The sequence below is a fragment of the Zootoca vivipara genome, chromosome 7, assembly GCF_963506605.1.
Source record: "Zootoca vivipara chromosome 7, rZooViv1.1, whole genome shotgun sequence".
In the NCBI taxonomy this organism is placed as follows: domain Eukaryota; kingdom Metazoa; phylum Chordata; class Lepidosauria; order Squamata; family Lacertidae; genus Zootoca; species Zootoca vivipara.
In genome coordinates, this window is record NC_083282.1 from 64,867,313 (window position 1) to 64,890,526 (window position 23,214).

The 23,214-nt window shown below is 42.7% G+C and overlaps 1 protein-coding gene across 1 annotated transcript in view; it reads left to right on the forward strand.

Moving 5' to 3' along the window:
- The window catches only part of LGR6 (leucine rich repeat containing G protein-coupled receptor 6), a 144,258-nt gene that overhangs the window by 73,178 nt on the left and 47,866 nt on the right, over window positions 1-23,214 (forward strand). Inside the window, exons 4-5 of the mRNA XM_035121513.2 lie at window positions 4,980-5,051; window positions 21,203-21,418. Coding sequence (XP_034977404.2) covers window positions 4,980-5,051; window positions 21,203-21,418 — 288 coding nt within the window. The remainder of the gene's footprint in view (window positions 1-4,979; window positions 5,052-21,202; window positions 21,419-23,214) is intronic.

Consider the following 23,214-nt stretch of genomic DNA (forward strand, 5'->3'; position numbering starts at 1 on the left):
TTCATCTTGCTCAATCATTAAAACCAAAGGGAGCAAATAAACATACAGAGACATTCTCCAGGGAGAAGTGGATCAGCCCCAGAGCCCTGCCCTGCCTCTATTACACATACAAATGTGCACACAAGCGTGCGCACACTCACACCCACCAGAGTCCCACTGGAACCCTTACTATCATATGCACAACCATACCTGCATGCAGCAGGCAATAGAGTTGCAGGAATCAAGAACAGGGAGTGCACCACATAGCAATATTTTGTTGCAGGTCCTACTTGCTCCCCCCTGTTTTCATATTCAGGTGTGAGTGTTGTTGCTTATGTAGTGAAAATGGCACCACCTACACACAAGACAAGAGGTTTCAGCAGTCTCAGGGTTTCCTGAACAGCTGTCAAGGCGGGTGGTCAGTAGCAGGTCAGCAATCATTCACACAGTGTCAGTTGAGTTAACTCTCTGGTGAACCGCACTGAGATCTTTTGATGGATAAATAATAATGATAAAATAATATTTATTTATTTTTTAAAAAAACAGCTCAGGAGGCCAGGCCAAATGAGCACAGCAACTCTTCTCAGTTCTCTTGCCCCAATATGGCAGTTGTGAGGACTGAAGGTCTCTGCCTTTGCCCAGCTCCCTAAGTCTCCTCCTCCCCAGCTCCTTCCCAAGCAATCTGAGGCTTCTTCAGTTTGCCCTCTTCATACCTCTTCTGGTTCAGGGAGACCAGGCTGGAGGGAAGTTGGTTGCAGCAGAAGGGGGAGACTGCCTGGCTTCATCACCAACCTCACTCATTATTGACTCTTTCCCCCCCTCCTCCCCAGCCTCCTCTTCTGTCTCTGATTCTGGACTGCTCTCTGCCACAGACTCTCCCTGCTCACTAAACCCTGTTACCTCTTCAGCTTCCAACACCTCCTCCTTCCAGTCTGCCCCCTCTGACCACTCATCATTGTTCCACCAATGAGCCCCTTGCCCCTTGGGTTCCCCAGCTGGTGCCTCCCATCGCTGATCTTATCCCATCTCCATTTTCCCCATGATCACTCATGAATTAAGCAAATAGTGAAATGTGCCTGTTAACCTGTCAATGAGTTTGTTGAAGAGTTTTCTTGAATTTGTTTAATTTATAGTATTTTGCTTCCATGTGTTTATTATCCGGATCACATTCAACAACTTTGCTATTTATATATAATTCTGTATCTGTTCAATATATTAAAAGGGCATAGTTAGAGCAAGTATATACTAGATCTGTGAAACTATGTTTGATTGTTTTCCTTCATTTGGGTGTTCTTTAATATGACGATGAGTGTTTTTCTTTTGTCCTCTGCTGTTTTGTACTGAAGAAAGAAAACACAGCACCCTAGGGACCTGCACTGTCCACGTTGTGCTTCTAGTGTTTACTTGGGTAAATGCAAATTACTATCATTAGTCAGAGATGTTTACTGAAAGCAGTGGGGCTGGCAGGCTACTCCCAGTGTAAACTGCAGCATGTCCACTGAGCCCTGTGATTAGAGCCATTGTTCCAAAAAGAGAAATGAGCTGCCTGGCCCCACACAGTGCAACTTTACTACTCCTTTTGACTGTGACGTCTGTCATTTATCCCTGGCTGGCTGTTCTTAACATGCTAAGCCAGTGCAATAAAGAAAGAGGTGGGTGGAAGACGGTCCCTTCTGTGCTCTACTGTTTCCATGAGAAGCTGCTTTGTAGGAAGTCAGACCATTGTCCAGTCTAACACAGTACTATCTATGTTGACTGGCTGTGGGTGTGTTGTAGCATTACCTGGTGATACTGGGCACCGAACCTCAAACCTTCTACATGCAGGTAGCTGTGATGCATCTCCATAAAGGCTTACCAGCATAGTCCAAGTTCTAAGCTCTGTGCAAATAATAATAATAATAATAATAATAATAATAATAATAATAATAAATTTATTATTTATACCCACCCATCTGGCTGGGTTTCCCCAGCCACTCTGGGCAGCTTCCAACAGACATTAAAATACAATACAGTGGTGCCTCGACTTACGAATTTAATTCGTTCCAAAGGCACCTTCGTAGGTCGAAAAATTCGTAAGTCGAAAAGCGCCATTGGAAACGCGATTATCCATACGAATGCATTGGAAACGGAAAAATTTGTAAGTCGAAGCAACCCCATCTAAAAATTCGTAAGTCGGAAAAACCCTATCTAAAACCGCCACGGTTTCTGTTCGGATGTTGAGAAATTTGTAAGCGTGCGGCCATTTGCCCCATTCGTAAGTCGAAAAATTCGGTTGTCGAGTCGTTCGTGAGTTGAGGTACCACTGTAATCTATTAAACATTAAAAGATTCCCTAAACAGGGCTGCCTTCAGATGTCTCCTAAAAGTCTGGTCGTGGTTTATCTCTTTGACATCTGGTGGAAGGGTGTTCCACAGGGCGGGTGCCACTACCGAGAAGGCCCTCTGCCTGGTTCCCTGTAGCTTGGCTTCTCATAGCGAGGGAACCGCCAGAAGTCCCTCAGCGCTGGACCTTATTATTATTATTATTATTATTATTATTATTATTATTATTATTATTATTATACTTTCTAAAGTGAATCCCAAGCCGGAATTAAGATTGCCGGAAGAAATATCAACAACCTCAGATATGCAGATGACACAACCTTGATGGCAGAAAGCGAGGAGGAATTAAAGAAACTTTTAATGAGGGTGAAAGAGGAGAGCGCAAAATATGGTCTGAAGCTCAACATCAAAAAAACCAAGATCATGGCCACTGGTCCCATCACCTCCTGGCAAATAGAAGGGGAAGAAATGGAGGCAGTGAGAGATTTTACTTTCTTGGGCTCCTTGATCACTGCAGATGGTGACAGCAGTCACGAAATTAAAAGACGCCTGCTTCTTGGGAGAAAAGCAATGACAAACCTAGACAGCATCTTAAAAAGCAGAGACATCACCTTGCCAACAAAGGTCCGTATAGTTAAAGCTATGGTTTTCCCAGTAGTGATGTATGGAAGTGAGAGCTGGACCATAAAGAAGGCTGATCGCCGAAGAATTGATGCTTTTGAATTATGGTGCTGGAGGAGACTCTTGAGAGTCCCATGGACTGCAAGAAGATCAAACCTATCCATTCTGAAGGAAATCAGCCCTGAGTGCTCACTGGAAGGACAGATCATGAAGCTCAGGCTCCAATACTTTGGCCACCTCATGAGAAGAGAAGAATCCTTGGAAAAGACCCTGATGTTGGGAAAGATTGAGGGCACTAGGAGAAGGGGACGACAGAGGACAAGATGGTTGGACAGTGTTCTCGAAGCTACGAACATGAGTTTGACCAAATTGCGGGAGGCAGTGCAAGACAGGAGTGCCTGGCGTGCTATGGTCCATGGGGTCACGAAGAGTCGGACACGACTAAACGACTAAACAACAACTTTCTAAAGTCAGGAGTACGGAATCTTTTTAAGCACATGGTGCATGCCCCAACGTCAGCTGATCATCAGAGCTTGTGAAGCCAGGCAGTGGCGGAGCTGGGTGCTCTGGCACCCGGAGTGGCACACATGCTGTGCACCCGGGGGCGGGGCGATCTACCCATGGGGCCGATCTCAGCATGGCTACGCGATCCTCAGCGGGGGGCCGCCCCCCGCAACCTCCAAGCCTACAGTGAGCCAGGGAAAGGGGGAGAGCCACAGCAGCTGCTTTGCCGCTTTGCCGCTTTGCCGCTCGCTGGGCTTGGGGGAGTCATGGGTGGGGGGCCCTGCGCCAAATGTCACCCCCCTTCAGGATGACACCCGGGGCGCCCCACACACCCCTTCCTACGCCCCTGAAGCCAGGCGCATTCATGCATGAGGGAGAGCTTTAGGCTGGAACCTTTCTCTCTGGTGTGCAATTTTCTGCCAGCAGAAAGTTTAACGTGTTGCATAAAAAATGTGATTCCATGTTTGAAGCCTGAAGCGTACAGTTCCAGAAGGACTTTACTACATGATTTTTCCTGTTTGTGGAGGTCAGCTCCAGATGCCTCAATGAGACCTTTTGTAGCAGTAGAGAAGTACAATATGGGCAAAGCACATGGCATATGTGATACTTTTAACAGTTTTGAAATTGGGTGCCCGTATTTTGGGTTTTATTGGAACTAGTGCGCATATTCAGAATCTGAAGTTGCATCCATGGGTGATTCTGCTCAGATCTGTGCAAGACATTCTCACTTTTCTGAGGTGTCCCAAAAACTCATGTCAAGAGGCCTAAAATTACTCGTCAGAATAAAAAATAATTGTGGTAATATAATATCAGAACTCCGATGAAATTTCACAATATCTATATTCTCCACAAAAGGAATAGGTACATATATTCTCCCAGACACCTGCATGCTATTTCTTTCAGATCCCTCCTCAGAAGCCACCTTTTCCATAATGCCTAGTTTGTATGCCATTCTGTGTCGCGCCTGTAACTAAGCCTAAGCACAGGGAGCTGAAACAATATCTCATTTATCCCGGTTACAATTTACATCATACTCCTCTATCGCTTTTCCTCTGTCAAATTTTAAATGGTTAGTTGTTTGGGCAGAGACGTGTCCTTTTATACCCGGTGAAGCATCACGCACACTGATGGTGCTATATAAAAGGTAACAATAATTATGAACAGAGTGGCCTTTCCCCTAAACTAATTCCCAGTCAGACACACAATTCCAGGTGTTCACTTACTTATCCAGAATACAGTATATACTATCATGGTGCTACTTTGTATAGATTTTACATTGAAAAAGCATTAGCCCTTGACAGGTTTACATTTCTGCCAGAGTCCCACGATTCATCCAAGCAATGGAGTCTGCGGTTTCAGGACAAATGAGTTTCGGAATGCCATTCCTATACCTGTATTCAGCAGCCCTGTGCCCTTGTTAATGGAAGATTTTGTGCCTTGAAAAGCATCTGTTTTCTGAAATCTTGTTTGGGGAGGGGGGTGGAATTCTGTATACCCCATTGTATTGAGGGTTATTTTTGAAAGTTGTCTTTTCCCCCCCTCTTCTAATTATAGGATGTTACAGAACAATCAGCTCAGTCGGATCCCAGCAGAAGCTCTGTGGGATCTTCCAAACCTTCAGTCACTGTAAGTCCTAATGGATTGTCCCTTTAAGCTGTTATGGGATCTCTGAAACAAGTGTCGTTCAATACTTTGTTTTATTTATTTCTTTATTTCAAAAAAAAAAAATATTGGTTAAAAAACACACCTCTGAAACATACTAAAACAGAGTAGAATTACCTCAGCGTTCTAAACATCTGAGTAGGCTTGTCTAAACAAGAATATTTTTAGCTGTTGGGGTGAAATGGGAACATAAGAAGCTGCCTTAGATTGAGCCAGACCATTGGTCCATTTTGCTAAGCATTGCCTGCACTGACTAGCAGTAGCTCTCCATGGTTTCAGATGGGAATCTCTCGCAGCCCAACCATGAGATGCTGGGGACTGAACCTGGGACCTACATGCAAAGCAGATGCTCAACCACTGAGGCATCACATTTTCCCCTCCCAAAAATCCAGTAAGGTTTTCATAGGAACCTTTAGGGCAGACTTCTAGCCTTCTGAGCAGGTGCTAGAGAAAAGAATATGGTACAAAGCATCATAAATTTTAGAACTGGGAGGTAATTTTCAAACGGACACAAATATTTGGAAGCATTTCATTAAAAAAAATTTTTTTTGAAGGATCAGATCTTAATGCGTTGCTTGCAGAAGGTCCCAGGATTAATCCCTGGCATCTTCAGGTGGGGCTAGGAGAGAATTGTGTTTGAAATCCTGGAGCCACTAGATCAGACATCCCCAAACTTCAGCCCTCCAGATGTTTTGGCCTACAACTCCCATGATCCCTAGCTAAGAGGACCAGTGGTCAGGGATTATAGGAACTGGAGTCCAAAACATCTGGAGGGCTGAAGTTTGGGGATGCCTGCACTAGAAAATGCTGAGATAGATGTCCAATGGTCTGACTTGTTATAAGGCAGCTTCCTATGTTCCTAATACCACCTTATGTCTTATTGCAGTATCTCGTTTGGCTTAATAATAATAATATTTTTTTATTTATACTGCACCCACCTAGCTAGGTTTCCCCAGCCACTCTGGGCGGCTTCCAACAGAAATATTAGAATACACTAATTTCTTAAAGATTAAAAGCTTCCCTAAACAGGGCTGCCTTCAGATGTCCTCTAAAAGTCTGGTAGTTTTTTTTTCTTTTTGACATCTGGTGGGAGGGTGTTCCACAGGGCAGGTGCCACTACCGAGAAGGCCCTCTGCCTGGTTCCCTGTAACTTGGCTAATCCATGGTTCCATTCTTTCCTTGAAAAAGATAATAGTGCGGAATTTGAGCTAAAGGAAGTTGGAAGCAGGAGTGCGGAGACATTTGATGTGGTTGCCACTCTATCTGAGTTCTCCCTGGGACCAGGATTAGCAGTTGAATGGTTGTGAGCTTCCATGGACTAGAGCCCAACTGAGCAGAAGCATGAAATGCTATCCTTTGTTTGTAAACACAGAAAAAGTTCATAGACTCTGGAGCCAAATGGCCACGGGGCAGCAGTAGTTCTGTCACACAACAAGTTACACACAGCATTAAGGGTGGTTCCATTACGTATCGGCAAATTCGCTTCCCCAAAATATTGGACATTTTGTGATACGGAAAATGATGGCAAAATGCACTGGGAAATGTGTGATAATACCTGCTTTGGTTCAACATCACTAACCTCAACAGCAGATCAAGATGAATGCCCAATAAACAGGTCACCTGGAATCACCTTAAAGTACAATAAACACAGTGGAATAAAACATATTACTCCCATCTGCTTAAGAAACATCTCAGTAGATTGATTGGTATGGAGGAAGCTAGTCCAAATGATACCTGGGTCTCAAGGAAATGAACCAGGATACAACATAGCTGTTTCAACAGAAGAGAAATATGATCCTGACACACAGTCTTGAGGCTCATCCACTTACCTTTGCCCCATGCTTTCTAGTAACAGGCCTGCATTTTAAAGTGCTGTGTCTGAGCACATTTTCTTTTTAATGTCCCAGCATGTTCCCCATGAAAACCCATTCTTTAATGCTCAGTTGCAGCAAATGACAATCCGCAGAACCTTAATTACCATTTGTTCCAATCCAATGCTAAAAAGTGGCTTATCACAGGGAATGCAAAATATAAAGGAGGGCTGTGCTGGCATCAATAATTTGTAAGGTGCTCATGTCACTAATCCCGGTGGTGTTAGGAATTCTTAGTATAGAGCAGGCATCCCCAAACTGTGGCCCTCAGATGTTTTGGCCTACAACTCCCATGATCCCTAGCTAACAGGACCAGTGGTCAGGGATGATGGGAATTGTAGTCCAAAACATCTGGAGGGCCGAAGTTTGGGGATGCCTGGTACAGTATAGAGATTAGTGCAGTCCCCGTGTGGCTTGCTAGTGTAGGGCACTAAATCTTCAAGCATGACACTTGCAAAACCCACTGTCTGATAGCACCCTGTAACAGCCATGTTCTGATGAAATTGCTTTTTAATGCTGTCACTCAACAATCTAGTCTTTGAGTTATTAGCCTCCATAAGAGGCCAATAGAGAATGCACATGGACAAAGGTATTATCTTTGGAATGAATAAACATGATCTTTGGAGATTTTAAAAGATAATTTTCCTAATGACAGGTGCTTTGCCTAGTTCCATGGCAAGTCATTATGCGGTCCCATTCATTGTACAATCCCTCTGTGATTCCTAATTCAAATAGCTCTCCACATCGTAATTTCCTTTCCCTCCTCCCTCGCACAGCTGTGCTGTTAAAACCATCCAGCCCATAGGTGACTGCATTTTAGCTGTGGGACAAATGAGCTTTTGCTGTCCTTGAGAATGGCCGTTTTCTTTTGTTTTTGAGGCAGTTCGCTCTCTGAAAGGGACAAGATCTTATTGCAGGAACTGTCTCCTCGAAGCAAATGGGAGTATGGACTTACCAATGAAATACCAGTCAGATTCTTATAGGATCTCTTTCAAAGCAAGTGCGCTTTCAATACAAAAGAGGTGATTTTGAACTTTCTCCTCCAATCATGTGGTCTGGAGAGCATCCAAGCACATGAAGCATCTACTTTCCCCCTCAACAATGAGCAGTAATGTGTTGGCTGAAACTGAATAATTAGCATTTGTTGTGTGGAGAGATCCTTTTCTTCCACCGAAGTGAATCATATAAGTATATACCTTGTACTGTGGAAAGGAGCAACAGTGTGCCATTGATTTAGGTCCTACACCATAAGTCTTCAAACCAATGTTATTCAGGTCTCCAAATGTCTGAATGATTGCAATAGTAATCATAATTGGGTATTTGTTCTCTCATCCTTGCTTCCATTTGGTTGGCATTCTTTGGCGTAGCCGGCTGCTGCATTTACACCTTGCAGGAAAATGACAGGGTGGAAAGGCCTAACTTTGGGAGGATTAAGCCTGGGAATACAGGGCCCATCCGCACTACCTGAAATCATCTCATTCCTTGAATGTTCTAGAATTTTTTATTGAGGGACCACACGATGTTGTCAGTGTTCTTCTGACATTTTGCATGTCTTTTAGAGGGGAAAAACAACAACCCCACATTTAGTCTGACCAGTAGTGGTGCAAAAAAAGGGATTCTTTATATGGTAACATGATGTTTTCCCCTGTGATGTCTGTTTAGCATAACAACACTGACCATATTTCCCCTTTTTTAACTCATAAGAGTGCATGCAGACCCAGCTTGGGAACCTTTGTTCATGGTGGTTGCATGATGGGCACCATTCACTGACATAATGCAATAACCATAATAAAGAAGGGCTGTGAATGGTTCCCTTCAGTAGAATCCTGAGATCAAATACTAAAGGTTATGCATCCACCCTGAACTCCATCCGTGTTTATAACATTTGGATTGAACATTAACTCCCACTGCATATGGTCAAAATTGCCTCCATGTCATGCAGCTTGATAGAACTTGAGTCAAATGCTTACCCATGATCTTATGGGGGTGTAACCTATAATCCTACTATAATCACTACCTCGCTATGGATATAGCCACAGATATTCCACTTTCATAAAATTGTTTTAAGCCACCATACCCATGAGTATTGCTTTCAGGTTGCTATTGATGAACAGTGTTACACACTGCAGCTGTTAAAGCCCATCTTCAGGAATGGGTAGGACACATCAAGGGGAGGCAATTTTAATGCAAACTAGTTTATACAGATATTTTACCTGATAAAAAACAAGCCAGAGCTCTCTTTGTTTATTGCACCCTCCCTACAGAAAGAAGAAACCAAAACCCCTCTACAATGGCAATTTATTTCCGGCATCCAGATTTAATAGAGGGGGGAACTCCTCTTTGGAGATCTCCCTACCCTCATTAAGTCCCATTAGGATAAATTAGGTCTGATTTGAGAGAGATGAAAAGTCGTTGAGTAAACAGTTTCCCCCTTAGCAAGGCTGCTTTGTGCGTTAAGCAATATCTGAAGCTAAGCTGATTTCCTCAGATTTCATTGGGGCTGCCAATACTTCTTTATTCAAATTGGCTTTGTGTCAAATGCCCTTCTCTTATTCCTGTATCTTCCCAGGGTTGGTCATTTTATCAGAAGAAAGAGCAGGTCTGTGTTTCCTTCCATCTAGGAGTAATTTTCCACAAGTCTTCTGTATATTTATTGCCAACCTGGAACATCCATAGATCACTGCCGAGTGGCTTCCAAACATTACAAGTTGAGTGGGGACCTGAATCGTTTATTTACATTTGCCTAGAGGCTGTGGTTTTTCCATCTGCCCTGAAGTGTTTCGTTTCATAGAATGCTAACTTACCTACTGCTTGGAAATCAAGCAGCACTCCATAAAATATTCCACACCGGTGTAGGTATTAAAAGCCTTGCACATTGGAGGCCAGGACAGGTAGATGATGCAGAATTGTACAATGTTGCCTTTATTGTTTCTCCATGTGATATTTACAGGTTTGAAATTGGGGGGGGGGGAATCCCATAATCTGTGCTGCAGGAGGTGTTTGTATTTATGATGCCATAATATATCACAATTAACAGACGGCCCTTCAGACTTTTTTTGACGAGGGTTTGTTTCTTTGGCGAGTGTATTCTTCAACATGTTACTGGTATAATAACAACACATTAGTGGTAGAGTTATGCTGGACTGTCCACATAACCATTCCACTTTATGCGTTCTGTGTTGCTGTACTAATGTTATTGCCTTATTGCTGTCTGGGAGTGGGGCACACTTGCACAACAAAAGCAGACAAAAAAATAAAGTGAACATTTGTGGTATAAAAAGTTACAGGAGTTCAGCATTTGTTGGCTGATGTGATGAACATTGTAGTCTGACAACATCTGGAAGGCAGCAAGCAGGCAAAGGCTGTTTTAGATGTTGCCTGGCTGCTCCATATCTGAAGCACTCATTTAACACCTCTGACAATCAGGACCATGAATTATTAGCAGCACCTGCTATTGCAGCTTTTGTCCTCGGTGTTTTAGACTTGCAGCTCTGTGCTGGCTGGAGGGCACCAGGTTGGCAAGGCTGTTCTGTTCTGAAGAGTCGCAGACAGAAAGCCTGAGGAGGAAGCAGCACGAAGTCATTAATGATGGGGTGAGGCAGGGCAAGAGAGTTTGAAGTAGTCCTTTGTGCAATTCTTGTGCTTCCTTTCGTCTGCATTCTTCTCATTTGCAGTCTGCACAAAATGAGAGGATTTGAAGAGGCACATCTACACCTGATGGCAAAAACTCTAAACTACATGTCAGATGCTAGGCCTTATTTAAGGCAGTGATTCAGTCGTGATTCCCTGGCAAAGTGTCTGTCTACCAGCAGTTTTATAGGTGTGGTAAAGGCATACCACGCGCACCCCAGGAGAGTCGTGTGTCAGGCTAATTAACAACTTTGTGGCTACAACAAGCTCTTACCTAAAGCAGATGGGTACACTCTGTTTCTCTGCCAGCCAAAAGTAAACCAAAGCAAGCAGGTGCTATAAGTTATAATTACTGCCTTTTCAGTAAGAGTGAGAAAAAGAAGAGAGCTTGATTGGATTAAAAGCTCAGACAAGACTCTTGAGGTTTGTCTTTCAAATGGAAATAAAAGGCAATGGAAGCAGCTTGGTTTTCTGTAACATTTCAAATGCACATCCCACAGAGATGCTTAGAATGCCATTTCATATGTCCCCATTTCAAGTACTATTAGAACTGAAGCATGGCAGATTCTGAAGCCCTCTTCAAAAGTCATCTTTCAGCCACCTTTTCCTCAGCATGGGGTCTCTGATCCTTAAGGCAATTTTATCTTTCACACACAAATTCGTATCACTCTAGTTATGTATATTTTTACATGTTACAGCATGGCAGCATGGCACCCAACTTTGGTAATATTATATGTGGAAGGCTGTTTTGGCACTGAGCAAAATATGCATTAATAAAGAATAAGAAATGTACAATTTCTGACTGCAGTTCCCCAAACTACAGTGAAGGTTTCCTCAGAGGGTTCCTTGACTTGTGGAAATAGAGAGTGCCTTATATAAAGGGTGCTTTAGAACAGGCATAGGCAACCTTGGCTCTCCAGATGTTTTGGAACTACAACTCCCATTATCCCTAGCTAACAGGGCCAGTGGTCAGGGATCATGGGAGTTGTTGTTCCAAAACATCTGGAGAGCAAAGGTTGCCTATGCCTGCTTTAGAAGCTCTGGTATTTGTACTTAGGATATTCTTTGTAGGCCATTTGAGGTGTTTCCGTGTTTCAACATCTGTGCCACATTTATATAATTGAGGTACCTTCTTCAAAAGGAAAAAGGTGAGGGAGGAAAATGGGCCAAAGTGCCCTGTCCCAGACTAAACACATGTAACACTGGTCATCTAGGTAGAAATTGGCAACTATCAATTCCTCAGCATGTGCTTAATCCAAGCCAGGAGAGACAGATGCAATAGAAGCCATTGTTCCAGCTGGCTGTTTTCCATTGTCACCCCATATTGCAAAATTATTCCAACACTGACTTCAAAGAAGAAGGAAAGACAGATGAATTTGCCCGATAAATGCTGTCCTTCAACATATTGACTTCTATTACACTGCTTGCAAAGAACCAGTGAGACATCTCAATCCATAGAACTGGTGCGCCACCCTCTCCTCATGTCTTTAGGAAAAACATTTTGGAAGCAGACAGAAAGAGTAAAGACCTCTTTAAAAATGTTAAGCCCATGAATAGGGTAATTATCATCATCATTATTATTGCTGAACGTTAAAATGCAAGGAGTGACTTCTTGGAAGTCACGGGGACAGTTGCTTTGATGTTGACAAAGGAGAAGCCTTCCCCACCAGACAAGTCAGTTGTAAGCATATATATTCTGATGACGGATGGAAGGAAGGAAAGGAATCACTTTGGAATTAGCATAGCCTGAGAGCATGTTCCCGCTTTCATAGGCCACCTTTGATCTGTTTGAAATGTGACAGCTCATTGTAAGAGCAATATTGCTTCATATAAATCATTTTTGATAGAATGTGCTTTTGCTTCTTAGAAAAAAAGAAAAAGAAATCTCTTCCACCGAATGTTTAAAGGATAAAAGGCAACAGAAATAGACTGGGGTGTTTAGCATCAACTTATAATTTATTGGCATGGATCTGATTTTGTGGCAAAGCCACATTAAGTATTGTTAAGGTAATTTATGAGGCATAAGCTTTTCCTGGAGCACAAGAAAAGTGAGCCTTCTGGCTGGTTGAAAAGAAGCCATCAAGTAATTGTGAATTTCAGACTTGTAGAGTAATCCACAAACAAGCAAAGCAGCCCTCCTTCAGGAACAACCATAGCTGAGTGGTAGAGCATCTGCTTTGCTTGCAGAAAGTCTTGGGTTCAACCCCCATCCAAATAGGGATGAGGGAGTTTCTTGTCTGAAACCCTGGAGAGCCACTGGCAGTCAGTGTAAACAATACTGAGCTGGGTGGACCCAAGAGTCTCACTCAGTATAAGGTATATTCTATATTCCTATGTTTTTGTGTTCTATGTTCTAAAGGATATACAGTAGTAGCCAATTGCTAAATAAAATGATGAAACCTGACTGGAAACTGCTTTATGCCTTAGAAGCCGTGCCCTATGATTTCCATTGTGTAGTTTTGTGCCTTGTGTGAGGAGAAAGTATTGTTACAAACTTTGAACTTGCCCTAGAGGTGAGAAATTCCAGGGGCAATGCTCTGTGAATTTAGCTTCCTTTTGATGGAGTGATGGCTGGAGAGTTTTTGTAATATTTACACCGGTAGTTTGTGGAGCTAGAGGACAGACTGGCAGAATGTTAGTTAGTTAGTTAGTTAGCATGTAGCAGATCCATTTCCCTATATCATATCCTTAGAGTAGGGTGGTCCAACTTTTCACACCAACTTTGCCACAAGAGTGCTTTAATACGGAACCCATGGGCCACACACTGTCTTGTTGTGCATAGAGAGGGGAGAAGCGAGGCCAAACGAGGTACTGGGCTTTGGGAAGGAGGCACGAGGCTCTGGCAGGGTTCTAGAGCCCTCCTACCTCCTTCCCAAAGCTGGGAAAGCACTAATTAGGCTTTGGTAAGGAGGAGGGAGGGACGGGGGTGGCACTATGGTCTAAACCACTGGGTTTAGGGCTTGCCGATCGGAATGTCGGCAGTTTGAATCCCTGCTACGGGGTGAGCTCCCGTTGCTCGGTCCCAGCTCCTGCCACCCTAGCAATTCGTAAGCACGTCAAAGTGCAAGTACGGTAGATAAATAGGTACCACTACAGCGGGAAGGTAAACGGAATTTCCGTGCGCTGCTCTGGTTTCACCAGAAGCGGCTTAGTCATGCTGGCCACATGACCCGGAAAAACTGTCTGCGGACAAATGTCGGCTCCCTCAGCCAGTAAAGCGAGATGAGCACCGCAACCCCAGAGTCATTCGCGACTGGTCTTAACTGTCAGGGGTCCTTTACCTTTATCTAAGGAGGAGGGAGAACTCTAGAACCCTGACAGAGCCCCCTTGCCTCCTTCCCAAAGCCAATCACCTCATTTACCCAGCTTTGGGAAAGTCACGGGTCACCCCAAAGAGGCTCAAGGGCTGCATACATTGTACCACCCTGCCCTAGAAAGGCATCCTGCACCACAAGGTGTATCTTTGAACTGCAGTTTCTTCACATGCCTATAAGTTGCATCCTCCGCTTCCAGGTTCTAGTAACCTCTCCCATTTGAAACCCTCAGGAAGGTTCTCCAGCTATTTCAAGTAGCTCCCATTGAGAAGACATCTATCAGTCATTCTAGGCCGTTGGCAAGCCATTTGCCTGACAAAGACAAAGCACAATTGGCCAGTCAGCTTTCATAGCATTATTAGCTGAAGCTATGAAGTATGAGTGCTTCATATTTAGGAATCTTTTTTTCTTGAAAAGGACATAAATATAATATTGAAGTACTGGTATATTCACAATAAAGAAGAATCTGCCCAATTGTTTCATGAGCCCACGGGAGGTGAAAAAGAAGGGGGAACATGTTGTGTCTGCTGCCGCTATAAGATCCTGTCTCTCAATGTCCCACAACCTGGTTATGACTGTGGCTTTGGCAGATTGTAAGGACATTGAGCGGAGGAGTTCTACTGAAAGCCCCAGTTGCTGTACCTTCCTATTGAAGTGTTGCAGCCCTGGGGGGAGGAAGGTGTCCGAAAGCATTACCTGGAGGAAGGGATCTCTGTCAGAGTCGAGGCAGATTTTTAGCCAGAATATAAGGAATCTACCCCAGGCGACAGATTCCACCTTGTGTTGAGCTCCCTCTAAACATAAAACTGCATATGGGACGCATCTTGGAACAGAGAAGATATTGTAGAGGAAGGCTGATTGCACTTGCTCTACTGTCTGGGTGAACCCCGGGATCCAGATTGGAATGCCGTAGAGCAGTTGTGAAATGGTCTTGGCATTGAAGATCTTGAGCGCAGAAGGGATATATTTTTTTTTACAATCTGCCCAATTAATTAAGGCTCATATTTTCAGGAACAGCAGAAATATAGCACCATTCCAGGGGAGAGGGGGGCATCTCCCATTCATTCTCCCCTGAACAATATGCCTGGAATATTCTTTTAAAATAAATTGTGTTCACCACAAAAAATGGCCATGAGTGGGGGATGCTATGACAGGTTCAATTTTTCAATTTAACTGAATGTATAAACAGGTATAAATCATAATTCATATAAATATGAATGTATAAATCAGCCCTGAGTGCTCACTGGAAGGACAGATCGTGAAGCTGAGGCTCCAATACTTTGGCCACCTCATGAGAAGAGAAAACTCCATGGAAAAGACCCTGATGTTGGGAAAGATTGAGGGCACAAGGAGAAGGGGACGACAGAGGATGAAGATGGTTGGGCAGTGTTCTCGAAGCTACCAACATGAGTCTGACCAAACTGCAGGAGGCAGTGGAAGACAGGAGTGCTCTGCTCCATGGAGTCACGAAGAGTCGGACACAACTAAACGACTAAACAACAACAACGAACAGGTTCAGAGTAATGAGACGTCAGAGCAAAATAATATTTAGTGAAGCAGAACTCTATGTGTCTCCTATCAGCCAGTGACCCATTCCCACCACCCTTCTGAGTACAGTAGTACCTCGGTTTACAACCACAATTGGTTCCGGAAGCGTACTTAACCTGAAGCGTACTTAACCTGAAGCGAACTTTCCCATTGAATGTAATGGAAAGTGGATTAATCCGTTCCAGACAGGTCCGCGGAGTACTTAAACTGAAAATACTCAAACCGAGGTGTGCTTAAACCGAGGTATGACTGTAATACTTCTCCCCACCCTCTCACTATACATAAGGGTCTGGTAACTTCTGTTTCAGTGTATCTGAAGAAGTGTGATGCACACGAAAGCTCATACCAAGAACAAACTTAGTTGGTCTCTAAGGTGCTACTGGAAGGATTTTTTAATTCATTTTGATTTGACTACAGCAGACCAACACGGCTACCTACCTGTAACTATATATGTGTCTCCGTTAGCCTATTGTAAAAGACTGTCCGCTGAAGTCTATTATAGATATAAGTATGCAGACTTTTCTAGTGAAATCAGCATATGGGAACTGTTGTCAGTCTCCCTGCTGTACTGACACATCTACTGTATTTAACATATGGGACCTATCAACCCAACTGCACAGACATATCTACTGTATAGAACATCTGGGACCAATCACCCATCTTCCCTGTTCTTTGGCTTTTCACTAAGGGAAATGTAACAAGTCATGTACTTAAGTGAGGGGGTTCAGGGTCATGGATCTTCCTAATCAAGGTCAATAAAAAGCACATTGGGGACTTTATAATATTGTTTGTATACTTCTGTATAGGCACGCAGGTTCTGTTGTTATTGTGGGTTTTTTACTCAAGATCCTATTGCATTTTAAGCCACACATAGGATGGCTGCAAGAGATTTTTTTCTGTACTGTACTACATGAGTTTTTCAGGGGGTGGGGAAATGCAAAAGATTACATTATTTGAGAAACTTGCATTCTCTTGTAGTTCTGTAGTCTAGCCACAAGACAGATGAGAAATTAATCTTCACTATGGTTCAAGACTTAAAAACCAGACACACAATATATTTAATTCAATAATGGTGAAATGGAGTAAACCTATGGCATGGCTAGAATTTCCACTTTTCTTCCTGTCAGTATTTATGTGATTTTAATAGTTGAATGGCAGGCAAAGCATGTGACTGATAAACCCTTTCCTGATATGGTTGATACACTCATGTGGAAAAATGAGTGACCTGCCAGAAAAAGGGTTTGCAATCCTACCTATAGATATGAGTGCTGAGATAGAGGGGGTGGACTGGGAAAGATTTTTTTTTTCACATGTCCAGGTTATACAGTTGGTCATATGGCACCTTCCGAGAACAAAAGAAGGTTCCAACAGATGCAAGTGATTTTATCTGCGACCCTCCAAATGTTGTTGGGCAGATAGCTCAGTTGGTAGAGCATGAGACTCTATCTCAGGGTCGTGGGTTCAAGCCCTACGTTGGGCAAAATATTCCTACATTGCAAGGGGTGGGACTAGACGACAACTCTACAATTCTATTATTCCAAGGCTCTTTATTTCCCCAACAGGATAGCTTAGTTGGTTAGAGTGTGGTGCTGATAATGCCATGGTTACAGGCTTGATCCCCAATGGGACCCCTGGTTTTCCTGCCTTCACTGTCACTAGGTAGGCTCAATGATGAACCCTCACATGTAAGATGTGATGTGTGAGATTGCATGTGCAACATTACGGTACCTTTATTCTGTGAACCGCCGTGAGACCTGCGGGTATAGGGCGGTATATACATTCAATACATACATACATACATACATACATACATACATACATACATACCTTGGGGCACATTCTTATACTGAAGATCCACCAGACAATGGGATTAAAATATTGGTGGAAAAGGTCTGTGGAGGATTGGTTTGGCCCTTCACTCGGTGCTACGATTTAGCATTACAGTTGAACCATCTCAGAGCCTCATCTGAGTTCCTCCATATGACATGAACATATGACATGAACATATGGATTGATGCTTGTGATGGAAACTGCAGCATGATCTGAGAAGCACAGCAAAATAAAAAATGTCAACGTCTATGTGGAAATGGAGCAAGTTGGCACTAGCCTACCCTGTCTCCTAATCTGCCCAATTATCCCAGGTATAAACCATAATAGAAAGTGCTTAAGAAGCCATAATCACACAGTGCAGAAAGAGGAGAGCCATGTGGTTGCTTTTTTGTTTTGCTTAATTGATATAATTAGCAGCTTCTTGGTGCCAAGGGAGCTGAGTTTTATATTCGCTCCATCTCTTCCTCAAGAAGAACTACATTTGGGAGCAATAGCAGTTAGTGAGCTTGAACTCTGCTACATGTTTTTATGACAATCCAACTTTATTTCAGAAAGCAAGCAAGCCAGGATACCAAACTACTTCTGGAAGCCAGTTTTCAGTTTATTTATGTCTGCCGGTGTTATTGTTTTCACTCCCACTTTCCCTTTGTGGTGAAGGTTCCAGGGCAGCTTTGCAGGATCGGTTTTTCTTTTGAATAACAGAGCAATGGAGAATTCTGCTGCATTTTGCAATAACTGTTTGTTTACAAATGCACAGATTGGGCAGGCAGCAAGCCAGTAGGACCATGTAGGTGGTGCAGGTTCCAAAATGGCATCAGTTCCTAAGCAACACAGCATCATCTCTAAACAGAAAGCCTGTCTCTTCAGCCAACCCCTGAAACTTAGAACTTCTTTTCCCTTCTTCCTTTAGTCCAATGCAAATTGCTTCTTTTCCAGGTCTCTGGCTGACCCAGTTGCCCAACTCCTTTCTAATTCCAAATATCTGAAGCAATCTGCTTCCCTGGTTCTCCATTCATTGTCTGTCTCCAAGTCACAAAGCAAAATAGAAGTTTTGAAGACTAAAAGGACAGCATGACCTGTATTATTACTGGGTTCAGGGGCACTCATCTATCGAATAAACTGGCTTTTATAACCATACACTCTGCAGTACTGTATTGGAGTCTTTATATTTAAAGACTTACCTGATGCAGCTTCCTCTGAATCCATTGGGAGCTTCATCAAGGGTATGTTATAAAGCCATATGTAGACCCTTCATTTGTTGAGTACTGGAAATTGCATAATTCTTTGGATTTACAAGATGTCGTTAACATGACTCGGTTGTACTTGGTGGTTTTCCAAGTACTCAGACCTCCAAATGATACAAGTGAGGGAAGGGAAACACTAGGTTCTCACCCTCTGCTAAACCTAGCCATTGTCATGGGCAGACTACTAGTTTGTGTAGACTCACAAGACTTTCAGCAGGTGCTTTTCCAAGAAACAGAACCCCCTGCCAAATAATTCCAAAACTGAGATGCATGCAAGGCACGAGAAAACAAAACCTATGGAGTACAAATTGGCATGCTGAGGATATGATATTATTCCATTGGCATTCAGTAAATTTTATTTTCTTTACTAAGAGTTTTATTCAATTCCTTTTGTGCTGAAGCTATTAGTCCCATTGCAAGTTGTTACTGAACACCTATCTCTATGGAACAGCTTTCCAAAGCAACTTGTTCCACCTTGTCACTACACTTTAATGGAAGCAGGGGTGGGGCAGACCTCATTTCCAAACCCAAACACATATAGGAAAATAGTAGGTCACAAAGTAGTAAAACCAGCATCTACAAGCAATGTTTTGGAGTGCCCATTCTTCCCCTAGCTGCAGTTGCGGCTTGAGCCAGAAAACTAAGATTCTCTATAGACTGATTGAAGTGGCCAAAAGATACTACAATAGAACACAAGACACATTCCCCCTAAGCGCCAAGAAAGTGTTTAATTTTCACTTGCATTAGTATTGCACTTGAGAGGTTTTGCAGATTATTTCTAGGACAACTGAAAAATTCATGTTAGATGAAACAGTATCTACATTTAAGAATTTACCATACAAACAAAAGATTAAGAAATTCAGCTTGTATTAGTCGGATGAAGGATATCCCCTTCTCCTCCATTTGCTGACTCATTCAGATGACACAGTAGCAGAAACTGGTATCAAACCCAGCTCTTTAACTGGGTTTAAATCCTTCTTTTTGAGCTCTTCAGCTTTTATGGAACTAAAGAATTCTGATTTTAAAAACCCAACTACTTCTCATTGGTGTCACATTTGACTTATACAGTACTACTGCAGTTCCTATACCAAACCTGCAATTTTTATTTTGTTTTGTATTGTAAACCCAAAAAAAAATGAACCAAACCACAACCTGTCATTCCATAGGAAATGATGTTCAGATACTTTTATTGTTTATTCCTTGGTTTGGGGAAGAGGATTCTGAAGACATCATGGCAGTTCAAGCTGGCCTTGAATCTGTTGTGTAAAGGGTAGGGCTGGGGGAGAATTTCAGTTCATTTCACATTTAAAGGTGAACCTACCTAATTACATTCCAAAACAATACATGAATCCAAACATAATCCCATTCTTCAAAATTTACACAAAATTTTGCACTGCAGCTCTCCAGCCAATTATGTGTACAAAATGCATATGCTAGGATAAAGCTTGCATAAAAATGCGTTTGTTAGTGAATATAGCATGCAAACAGAAAATGGCATTGCAAAAATGTGTTTATTAGGCAATCTTGCATACAGAAATGTGTATATTAGGAGATATTTGCACTATGATGCTGATGAAATTTCTTGGGGACTTTTTAATGAAAAAAAACCACCCACAAACAGATGTGGAAATGCGGAGAAGTAAATTTAAGATTGGAAACATGGGAAACTGAGAGAAACCAAAATTGACAGATTCATCAATTCATCCCTAGTAAAGGGGAAAGTTTATTTATTTTAATAACAGTATATTGTGAGGAATGACAATGTACATCGACAGCAACAGCAGAAGAATTCAGAAGAGCATAACTGTGCTTCCTATAAATTGACTGCACTGCACCTGTATAATGTAATTCTGAACAAGTCCCCAGACACTTTGCAAACACAGAAGATCAGCTAGTTAGATATTTGAATACTGTAATAAGGAGAGATGAATTCAGCATGTTTTCAGTGGTGAAGTGGTTAAGAGCGGTAGACTCGTAATCTGGGGAACCGGGTTCGCATCTCCGCTCCTCCACATGCAGCTGCTAGGTGACCTTGGGCTAGTCATACTTCTCTGAAGTCTCTCAGCCCCACTCACCTCACAGGGTGTCTGTTGTGGGGGAGGAGGGGAAAGGAGATTGTTAGCCGCTTTGAGACTCCTTCGGGTAGTGATAAAGCAGGATATCAAATCAAAACTCTTCTTCTTCTTCACCTGAAGTGGCTAATGTCGCTTCTGCCAAGGTGCTTTTTCTTTTGATTGATTTGAGTTGATTTGATGCAGAATTGCCCTCGAATATCTGTGTGACATAAACTGGAGCCACTGTGTGGGATAGCGGCAGCTGTACAATGTGATTTTGTTGAGATCCACCACCTACACAGGAGTCCAAAGAGTATTATCAAAGGAATTTTCATGCTATATCATTCCAGAGGTATAAACCTCACACCCTCTCTTTCCATTTCCTATCAGGTCAAATCAGCAGGAAGCACGGATATTCCATCAAAGGAAGCAAGAATGTGTAGCCATTTGCATATGTCAGTTGTGCCTCCTGAACCTCTCTATGCAGGCCACTGGTGCTCCAGTAACTTGCTCAAGTCTTTGGCCATTTAATGATAATCAACAGGACACTTTCTGCACTGTGCTATGTCCACACATGCTGTGTTTGTTTGTTTGTTTGTTTGACTGTCTGTTTATTTCCTTTAGGCGCCTGGATGCCAATTTGATCTCTGTGGTACCTGAGAAGAGCTTTGAGAGGCTGCCCTCCTTACGCCACCTTTGGCTGGATGATAATGCTCTGACAGAGATCCCTGTGAAAGCACTCAACAACCTGCCGGCTCTACAGGCCATGACACTGGCCCTCAACCAAATCTGGCACATTCCTAACTACGCCTTCCAGAACCTCACCAGCCTTGTGGTACTGTACGTGCCCCCTTTTACTTTCCTATTATTCTTTCATTATTTCTTTCAGAAGCCCATTTCTCATAACACAATGTACTGTTTAGACAAGCAGGAGATAGTTGCTTGATCAGTGTTTCAGTCTGGGCTGTGTCTCATAAAGGAAATCTCCTTAGTCTACGTAGCAAGTTCATAAAGGCACAGTTTTAAGTTTTTAAGCAGCTTTCAGTATAAAGCCGTCTTCACAAGATACAGTACAGAACAAATTAAAGGAATGATATTACTTCCGGTAACTGCCCATTTCCATATGGGACAGATTTATTTCACAAGCAAGTTTCCCCCACCCCATAGAATACCATACCATGATTATAACAATGAACTCTAATAACCACAAAAATGAGCACACCAGCGAAAACATCAGATAAAATGAAACATACAGTTTTAGCACCATTGCATGTGAGTAGGACCACAATATATATTTTAGGAAATCACACCTGTAGGTTACTTAAAGGTAAAGGGACCCCTGTTAGGTCCAGTCATGACCGACTCTGGGGTTGCGGCGCTCATCTCGCTTTACTGGCCTAGGGAGCCAGCATACAGCTTCCAGGTCATGTGGCCAGCATGACTAAACCACTGCTGGCAAACTAGAGCAGCGCACCGAAATGCCATTTACCTTCCCGCCGGAGCAGTACCTATTTATCTACTTGCACTTTGACGTGCTTTCAGACTGCTAGGTTGGCAGGAGCTGGGACCAAACAACGGGAGCTCACCCTGTAGCGGGGATTTGATCCGCCAACCTTCTGATCGGCAAGCCCTAGGCTCTGTGGTTTACCCCACAGCGCCACCCACGTTATTTAGGGCTTGCTTTAACCAATAGCTTATAGGTCTGCCCATCTTCTCAGATGGAAAGTTATGTGTGTAAATTTGTTAACTGTATATTGTTTGGTGTTGATTAGGAAGTTTTGCTTGTGATTACCAGCTGTCTTAGAATTATTACCATACTCATGAGATATAGGATTGAAACAGCTACTCCCGCTCTGGAAATGCACATGCTTTGTGGCTAGGCTATAAAAAACATCATCAGGAAACTAATACTAAGCCAAAGTGTAGCAAGTGTTTAATGGTAAGACTACTACATGCCTTATGAAAAACAAATGAGGAAAAGAGGATTTCCTAAATTCTCTATGCATTGACTTCAACTGCCTGAACAAAATACAGCAGATTGTTTGAGAGTGATGATTAGAAAATTAAAATATGCAGTTTATTTCCCAAAAGCTCCCGAGAGGCTTATTGTGTAGGACTTTTCCAGCTGCTTAGAGAAAACAAAAGTTATTCAGGCTACTTCTATTAATGCAGGAACAAGAGAAAAATAATAATGAAGTGTTAAATCATGTTCTTCGTGAATGATATTCACCTGTACAGTGGAACCTCGGTTTATGAACACCTCGGTTAATGAATTTTCGGTTTATGAATGCCCCGGACCCATCTGGAACGGATTAATTCATTTTCCATTACTTTCAATGGGAAAGTTCGCTTCAGTTTATGAACGCTTCAGTTTATGAACAGACTTCCGGAACCAATTACACCCATGCTTCAGTTTATGAACATTTCAGTTTAAGTACTCCGCGGACCCATCTGGAACGGATTAATCCACTTTCCATTACTTTCAATGGGAAAGTTTGCTTCAGTTTATGAACGCTTCAGTTTAAGTACTCCGCGGACTGTCTGGTACGGATTAATCCACTTTCCATTACTTTCAATGGGAAAGTTCGCTTCAGTTTATGAACGCTTCAGTTTATGAACAGACTTCCGGAACCAAT